This window comes from Empidonax traillii, unplaced genomic scaffold, assembly GCF_003031625.1.
Source record: "Empidonax traillii isolate 1590-97213 ecotype Southwest subspecies unplaced genomic scaffold, ASM303162v1 scaffold833:size273953, whole genome shotgun sequence".
In the NCBI taxonomy this organism is placed as follows: domain Eukaryota; kingdom Metazoa; phylum Chordata; class Aves; order Passeriformes; family Tyrannidae; genus Empidonax; species Empidonax traillii.
This window is the reverse complement of record NW_020956026.1, coordinates 263762-273263: the sequence shown is the minus strand read 5'-3', so window position 1 is coordinate 273263 and position 9502 is coordinate 263762. Positions and strand designations below refer to the sequence as shown.

Genomic DNA, 9502 nt, shown 5'->3' with positions numbered 1-9502 from the left:
CAGTCCTCATTGACTTCTCCCTCACTTTTTTCCTTCTATCTACCCTCAAATCATGATTCATTCTATTCATTTATTTTTACATTGAATCCCTCCTTATTGTTTAGTTTTCCCTCCCTCTTCTTCTGTGCTGAACCACAGACCATGCTGTGACTATCTCTTATATTACTTACTGCACTTTCTCTTGTCTCACCTCCCTCCCATTCACATCTAATTCTTTGTTAATCCTAAATAGGCTAAAGGTGTCCATGACCACCCCAGGCCAGAGAGTAAATTAGAGGCAGAGGCGAGACGAAGCGCAATAAAGAAGCACACTTCCTCCTATCATCATTCCCAGAAAAAGAGACCTCTAAACTCAGAGGTAAGTCAAAGTCATTAGTCAATTATAAAGGTGACACAAATGAAGGTGGTGGTTTGGGGTTTTGTTTGTTTGTTTTTGTTTTTTTGTTTGTTTGTGGTTTTGTCATTTTTTTTTTATTTTCTAAATTAGAAAGGTGTCATAAGTATGTACTGGTGATCCCTGGGCAAAATAAGATTTGCACCATGCTACATCTGTTAATTCTGGGCAGAAATGAGCAACAGCACAAGTATTGAGCTAAATATGTGTGTGGGCAGTATTGATTCCTTAATCTCAAGTATCTACTTTTCCTTGTCAGGCAGGAAGGTACCATGACAGCAGTGGTTACACCAATAACCTACAGAATTTTCCCTGCATGGATGGCCAAGAAAGAGCTGGTATAATCACAGACACCAATTTTTCAATTCCAGACCAGTCTTATCCTTCACTGCAGAACACAGACCTCTACAAAGCACCTTATGACTCAGCCAGCTTCCAAGAGGACCAGCTATCGTCATACCCTAAGTGCCCAAATCCAAGGATCTACATGCCCAGGCCATGCAGCTACGAGTTTGGAGTTCCTACCTTTATAAGCTCCAGCCCTTACCCAATGTTATACAAAGATCTGACCAGCCCTGCCACTGACGCAGACCCCCTCAGTCTGAGCGGGTCTCACTACAGCACTGTGACTACCCACGATAAGAGCTTTGATAACCCTGGCAGACATTACGGACTGAAACCAGCCTGGGGGAAAACTGGCAGCGGAGACCAGGGTGACTACGGACAGATGCAAACAAGCGCTAACCACGCTTACTGCAGTGGGGACTATCCCTGCAGGTACAGTCCCAGCCCCGCTCCCATAGCCCCGCCGTTGCAGACGGTCATCACCACCACCACCAAGGTGTCCTACCAGGCGTACAAGCCTCCTGCACTGAAATACAGTGACAACCTCTGCGACGTGAAGAACCTCCAGAGCTACACCCACGTGGCAGAAAACGTCTCTGGTGCTGTCTATTCGGGGATGAAGATTCAGGAAGACTTTGGGATGGTAAAGTCAGCGCTGCTCTACCAGCATGACTCCATCCCCATGAAGCCCAAACCAGCTGAGAGCATGGAGAGCTATCGGTATGGGTTCCTCCTGGGCAACGGCTATGCTGAGCACGAAGGTCAGACCTTAAGGTTTGAGAGTGCTGAATATTGACTAGGTGTTGCCTAAGTGGCAAATACATGCAGGTGGAAAAATATATTACTGGGCTGACCATGTAGATGCTAAGCCCAGTGGTTTGGGATTTGAGGAGAGGTCAGGAATCAGTACATCACAACAGCATTTTTCCCCAAAAGCGCCTTTCTGGAGCTGTGCTGAGTTAAAGTATATTTTGCGTGCAATTCCAAACCAGCCCCACACAATCTCTAAGACGGCACAAGGAGATGAGCCCCAAACACAACTGGGAGAAGGCAATTGGAGTGGAAGTGCAGCCCCTCTGGAAGACAACAGCCTCATTTGACAGCAAGTGTAATCTGCCCATAGCTACAACTCCTGCCAGATTCCTCAAGGTTTGAAAGAAAACAGTCCATCTATAAGAAAGAAATGCTAATCAGGGAACGGAAAAAAGGTGAAGGAAGGTGGCTATAGATTATAGTCAACTGAAAGAAATGGCAGGAAAAGAAAAATAAAAGAAATGAAAGCAAGACAATTCGCAGAATATTTCACCTAAATGGGCCATTTATCTGCTATGATCCTTTTGGTGAATGGAAAGACCAGAGAAGTTTCTCTGAAATGAGAAACTGAAAAACTGAAACCTGAGAAATGAAACATGCTGACTTCATGCTGCTTTTTGATCCCCTGTATCAAGAGTACAGGCTGTCCAGTCTTCCTATGCAAAGAGGACAGCCCAGCACAGCCACACCAAGAACTGATCCCCTCAACCTGGAGGCAAGAAGGCTCAGATAACTCTCACCAAGCACCTCAGCATCACACAGGTGTCAGGGTTAACATACATGGTCCTGAAAACCATTTGCAGTGAAAGTGCTTTTTGTTTAAAGGGGTTTGGCAAATTGGTCAGACCAATACTGCATGGATATTGCTGCAGAATTCACTTTATCTGTGAATACAACTCCATCCTGTCTAAAAATGCAACGTCCTACCTGCCTAGTAGAGCAGGTCAGTGTTGAATGTACCTTCCCTTAGCACCCTTTTTTGCACTCCATCTCTATTAGGTCTTTCTTCGTCCTCCAAGGGACTTCTAGTCACTTTTATTATCTGCAGTCATAGCTCCCCATGACAGCACTGCTCTGGAAATGAAGCAACCAGCAAACAGAGGTCAGAAAACAAAATCTCCAGACACTCCAAACTAAACAAAAAAAAATTAAGGAAATGCCTCCCCAAATTCTTAGCTGAGTGAACTAATTCTTCATTAATCCATGAAGAAGAAAAAAACAGAGGAGCACTGCTGGTTTAAAAGCTAGATATTTTGAAAGCTGACTAGTGCTGGGGAATAGAACCTGCACCCAAACTGTGTGTGCCAAGCAAGGGAGCTAAGTAGACATGGGATTGGTCAGGGTCAAAATATTTCCTCTTGGTATCATTACTATTAAGTTACCAGGTATCTTTAACTTCTTGGAGACTCAGTTTTGGGGTTTTTTTTGTTTGTTTGTTTTTGTGTTTTTTTTTTTTTTTTTAAATGTTTGATGTATATTTTTGCTATGTTTTGAGTAACAGCAAGCTACTGTATTCTTTCAATAAACGTGAAATCATGGTTAAAAACAAAGCACCATGTAAACGAATGTGAGCACCTGGCTAGTTAAAATCATAAGGTTCTGTGTATTGAAGCCATCATTAAGCTGATAAACTTTACTTGCAATGCACAGTGTACAAATAACGGAGTCTTTAAAATAATTATTTCTGATGTAGAATATTTTCTTTCTTTTTGCAATTTTGTGAAAGCAATGCGTTCAGTCTAACATGTTAAACTGAACCTTGCAGGAATTTAGTTAATAGCATCCTGTTTCAGCAGTGGATTGTTCAGCAGTTTAAAAATTCAAGCCACATGAAGATGGAATTCAGAAAAAGACTAAATTAATCCATGTCCAGCAGGTTTGCCTTCTCTTTTAATGTATTTGCTGTGTATTTCACTTGGCTTGTGTTAAACTCTTATGGTAATTCTTCTACCTGGTGTTTTAAATTGCTGATTAAAACAGATTGAGCTGAATAACATCAGTTTGATAATTAGCCCCTATACTAACCTTAAAAAATAATAATGATAATTAAAAAAATAGGGGGAGGGGGGGAGTTTTCTACCCAGAAAGATTGATGAGACTTCTAGAACTTAGGATTACATAACACACTTACAGAACTGAGAGGCAAGTGACATGTAGAATAAAAATCAAGATTTACAGCCTTATAAGTCTAAAGAGAAAAAAGCATAAGAGCAGAATAATGCAAAGGAAAATTACTAAAAAATCTGGAAGGAAAAATTCTTGGTGAAAATCGAGGAAAATTTCAAAGGTGTAAATTGCTACATTTTATATGGATTTTAGAGGAGTTAGTCAAGCACAACTCAAGCAACAGTTATTAAAACATTGCATGCTATTACAACATTCAGGCAACCTGTAGGGGTTGTGTGCTGTTTATACTACTAGTATAAAACTTGTCACTGTAGCTGTATGCTTAAATCATTATGCTATGCAATTAAACACAGCCTTTTAAGAGAACTTTGTACACTAGTAAAGAAAATGCATCTGTTTGTGTTAAGATGCTACTTTTAGGGTGTGGATTTATTTCTAATAAACATTACAGCTCTTTACACACAGTGAAAAAAAAGCTGTGGTAGTGATTACCTCGTAGCACTAGAACAAATAAAACCACTCTAAAGGTTATCACAGTCTTTCTTCACTTTGCTCCCTTTCATAGGCAAGTGTCTGGGATGCGACATCTGTATGTTACCTTTTTCAGGCAGAAGATCAGATGGATAAATGTAGTGCTGTAGAATAGTTTTTTCTTCAAAATACGTAAAGGCAATGTGAGCTTCTGTTACAAAAAAAAAAAAAAAAGCTGAAATTGAAAGCCTCCTTGTAGGTTTACACAGCTGCAGGATTGACTTTAAAAGCATGTTACTCAGGCAAAGCAGCATTCTGAAGCAAGAAGCACTCCCTTCAGTCCCTGAGTAAGCACCTTCTCTTCCATTAATTGCCCCTTTCAAGAGACATTTCAGGTTTCTGGTCCTACCTTGAGCACACAAGAGGCGCCCCTTGCCAGCCCGCATCCTGTGCTGCGGCAGATATCTTCATCTCACAAATTCCTGTTGTTATGGCAAAGTCACAGAGGGAGTGGGGGGCAAAGGCGCTTTCAAATCTCAGCCTCCTGTGGCTCTGGCTTCATATGAGTTATAAGGGCCCTACTGAGGTAAAGTACCACCTGCTTCCGCATGCTGAGGCTGCCCTTTGTACCAAAAACAGTAGCCTCTTAATGACAAAGTTTAAAAGCACAAGTGTTGGAATGGATGCCTCCCAGAGATAAGAGGCTGCGTGATAATAACTGTGTACCCACCAAATGCAGGCATGTGTCACATGTCTGACAGATGCAGATATGTGTGGGCATCTTTTCATGGTCCCATCTCCTCCTGGTGAGAGGAGACAGAGCCTGACACACTGTTTTGCTCTGCATCCAGTCATGCCAAAGACCTCTGGTGAGAGTCTGAGCAATTTGCTTAGCCCTTGCTCCTCTTCTGAAAGCAAGTTACTTCTGGGCTTTTTAAATATGCTACATGCTACGTACGAACAAGGCATGAAGCAACTTGGGTGTTTTGGGCTTATTGCACTTGAAGTAGTTTATCTCCTCGTTTTGGGGTACAAACTATCATCTTTAAAGACAGAGACACTCCTCTGAGCTCTAGGGGTGGAAACCACCAATGCAACATAGTAGAATATGATTTGAGACTTTTTTGTTCCTGGGGATTTTCTGGGCTTTGTTCTGGATTTCTAGGTTTTTTTCTTAATGCCTTTTTTTGGAGAAGCTGTCTTATACAACCAAGACAGCTTTCACAAAAGTAGATCATGTTTCCTGAGGGACATCATTTAGCAGGATGCCCAGTGCAGCTCTAGGGATTCATTTAGGAAAGTTCATGTCATTCCCACCCATATCAGTAGAAGTCACATGCAGAGGAAAAGGGGAGAACTGAGACGTTTAGCGTTGGACTAGTTCCTCCCAACACACAGAGTGAAAAGTTAGTCCAGGCCTGTTGAAATGCCTCTCCCTGAGAAATAATGAGACTGGTGTACAGTGGTTATCGATGGCTGGATTACTGCCTTCAGTGTTCTAGCTGTATAAAGTATCTGCCTGTCATTCACAGTCAAAGGGAGAGTGAACGAGGTACTGTTTATGTAGTGCTAGAGCTGAGCTGAGATTGTGCAAAATGGAGAGTGCATTTCAACACAGCACCTTCATAGGCTCACAGGAGTCCACATGCAACACAAAGATCAGTGGGATGATACAGGTGCTGGTAAGTACCACAGAGAAACATCACTCCTTTGGCTCAAACTCATTCAAACAAGCAGAAAAATGAAGTTTACACAATCTCTATCGGCTTCAACGTGCATGCTGGCATTTGTGATGGTGCTTGGGAAAAGCCAGTATCAGCTATTTTGGCTGGCATTTGAGCAAAGCATCAGCACCTTTAAGGACCACAACCAAAGATGGTTCTTTCAACAGAAAATTAGCAATGAGTCTGCTTCTGTTGTTTTGTTAAACAAGCAGGGAAGCAGGTGCATGAGGATGTTCTCAGAGGTCCTTTAGCAGGGCTCACAAATACTGCTGTGGTTCCTGGGTCTCTTTGTTCCAGCCTGTTGTCTTTCCTTCAGTTTCCTGGTTCATAGCAAAAGCACAGAACAGTACCTCTCTCCTGTCTTCATGACAAAATGAAGTGTTAAGTGACTGGCTTGCAGTGCTTGTCCTGCAACTCCACACCATGTGTCAGTCTGGCTTAAACACTGGCAAGTTCTGTCTATAGCTGTTCTCTCTTCCTGCATGTGAAATGTTGGGGAGCATTACAAAAAGTACCAACAACTGACAGACACAAGGTCCCAGTAACAGAATTTAAAGTGTTTCATCTGTGCAAAACTAATTCAGAAAATATTTAAACATCAGATTCCTTGCTTGTGCGAGATCTCTTAAAAGTGGCTGTAATTAGACTAGAAGTGCTGAACAAGTAACCAAAAACATTGTCATTTTTGTCAGTGGCTTGGACAGTGGGATCAAGTGCACCCTCAGTGAGTTTGCCAACAACACCTAGCTGTGTGGTGAAGTCAACATGCTGGAGGGAAAGGATGTCATCCAGAGGGACATGGACAGGGTTGAAAGGTGGGCCTGTGTGAGCCTCATAAAGTTCAATAAGGCCAAGTCAGTTGGTGCCAATACCATCAAGCTTGTGGGTTTGATCCCTGTATAGGACATTCATTTAAGAATTGGACTTGATGGTCCTTGTGGATCCCTTCCAACTCAGAATATTCTGTGATTCTGTGAAGTGCAAGGTCTGGCACACAGGTTAGGGCAATCCCAAGGACAAACATAGGCTAGAGAAGAATGGATGGAGAGCAACCCTGAGGAGAAAGACTGAGGGGAGTTTGTTGATGAAAAGCTCAGCATGACCCACCAGCGTGAGCTTGCAGCCCAAAAAGCCAATTGTATCTTGGGCTGCACCAAAAGCAGCATGGCCAGCATGTCAAGGGGGGTGATTCTGTCCCTCTACTCTGCTCTTGTGAGACCCCATCTGGAGTCCTGCATTCAGCTCAGGGGACATAAGAAAGCCATGGATCTTTTGGAGCAAGTCCAGAGCAGGGCCACAGAGATGATCAGAGGGCTGGAGCATCTCTCTTAAGAAGACAGGCTGAGAGAGGTGAGCTATTCTGCCTGAAGAAGAAAAGGCTCTGGAGGGACCTTATAGCACCTTGCAGTACCTAAAGGGGGCCTGCAAGAGAGCTGGAGAGGGATGGGCTTAAGCTCTGCTGGAGGAGGTTTAGGTTGGATATTAGAAAGAAGTTCTTTACAGAAAGAGTTATCAGGCATTGGAATGGCCTGCCCAGAGAGGTGATGGATTCACCGTCCCTGGAGGTTTTTAAGATGAGGCTGGATGTGGCACTGAGTGCCATGATCTAGTGATCACAGTGGGAGTGGATCAAGGTTGGACTTGATGATCTTGAAGGTCTCTTCCTACCCAGTTAATTCTATGATTTTTTTTTTTTTTTCTGTAAGGTCATGTAGTGAGAGGACAAGGGGAAAATGGCTTTGAACTAAAGGAGGATGGGTCTAGATTAAATATTAGGAAGAAAATGGGAGGGTGGTAAGGCACTGAAACGGGTTGCCTGGAGAAGCTGTGGATGCTCCATCCCTGGAAGTGTTCAAGGCCAGGTTGGGTGGGACTCTGAGCAATTTCATCTCGTGAAAGGTACCCCTTCCCAGGGCAGCGAGGTTGGAACTAGATGATCTTTAAGATCCCTTCCAACCCAGCCCATTCCATGATTCTATGAAATTGGGTCGCAGCACCAGAGGAGGAAGAGGGACCCCATCACTAGGAAAGAATAACAGTCATGGGACATTGCTAAACTGCAGAATGAGGAAAGGACACAAGGGCAGGGCGGGGACATTGCTGTTGTATCATTTCCACTGGCAGTGGAGAGGTACTTCCACAGATGTTATGTATACATGTAATAGTGTTCAAAAACATTTCTACTGGTTACTCCATGGTTCAGTGCTTTGCTACGTACAATCAGCTCCTGCTGAATCTCTGCCTGAGATATCCTGTGGGTTATGGCACCTTCTCTCTCATGTCCAAGTCTCACCTTTGAACTTCATTTTACCTCTGATGTTTTATTTCAGTAAGGGAAGCAGGCATATTTTGTTTCAGAAAATATACTGTTGTTTTCCTGTACTTTCATTTCAGCAAACTATGTGCAAGTGGTCAAATCCTCTGGATTCCAGAAAACTGATTCCCATAGCCCCACGTTCCACCCAGTTGACTTGAGGTAGAATCAATTAATCTGTCAACAGTTCTTAAACCATCACAAAGTTACCACACCATTAATGAGGGAAAGGGGGAAAAATATAATAAAAACAAAAATACAATGAAGACAGCTTCCCATTTTTGCTCAGCTTTGTGAAGCAGATAGGAATCTGAATTTCTAAAACAATTTTCTGTCTTTCCCTCCATGGTGCTACTAGTAGTTATTGTGTTGAAATAATCTCCTCCTTTTCTTGCCGCTCACTCTCAAAAACATTAAAACATAGGAAGTTCAAACTAATTGTTTGAATTGTCAAAGAATTGCAGCTTAAAACAAGACTTCCCTGCCAAAAGTACTCTCTGACTCAGACACTAAATATGCAATTTTTATTAACCATACCTTCTGCAGACACTGGAGTGGGCAGGTTACAAAGGACCGTGAAGAAAGTTCATTATTATTTTCGTAATAGAAATACTTAGGTTTTAGAATACATACAGCATTCAAAGTTTCTCCCTTGTATCTGTATTAGCATTTTAATAAATTGCTTACTATAAATAACAATAGTAGTAATAAAATAAATGCTAGGAGGGAAAAAAAATCCCTCAGGTTTCATTACAGCTGTGAATACCAGAGGTGGGAATTTACGTACAAATGCTAACCACACAGCAGCTTAGCTAGCAGCTTTATTTCAGAGAATCATAGAATCACAGAATGGTTTGGGTTGGAAAGGGATCTTTAAGATCATCTAGTTCTAACCCCCACGCCATGGACAGGGACACTTTCCACTAGATCAGGTTGCTGAAGAACCCCACCCAAACTGGCCTTGAACACCTCCAGGGATGGGGCATCCACAGCTTCCCTGGGCCACCTGTTTCAGTGCCTTACCACGCTCATGGTAAAGATTTTTTTCTCAATATCTCATCTAAATCTACCCTCTTTCAGTTTGAACCCATTCCCCCTTGTCCTCTCATTACACGCTCTTGTACATCGTCTTGCCCCATCTTTCTTGTAGGCTCTCTTCAGGTACTGGAAGGCTGCAATTAGGTCACCCCAAAGCCTTCTCTTTTCCAGGCTGAACAATCCCAATTCTTTTAGGCTTTCCTCATAGGAGAGGTGCTCAGTCCCTCCAGTCATCTTGGTGGCTCATCCTCTGGACTTGCTCCAACAGGTCTATGT

The 9502-nt window shown here is 42.7% G+C and overlaps 1 protein-coding gene across 1 annotated transcript; it reads left to right on the top strand.

Moving 5' to 3' along the window:
- Nucleotides 1-232: 232 nt before the first annotated feature.
- Nucleotides 233-1535, top strand: GCM2 (glial cells missing transcription factor 2; the record flags this gene model as incomplete). The annotated part of the gene is made up of 2 exons (XM_027902060.1): nucleotides 233-358; nucleotides 654-1535. Coding segments are annotated over 2 exons (1008 nt in total), but the record flags the coding sequence as incomplete, so codon positions are not given.
- Between the last annotated feature and the right edge of the window lie 7967 nt (nucleotides 1536-9502).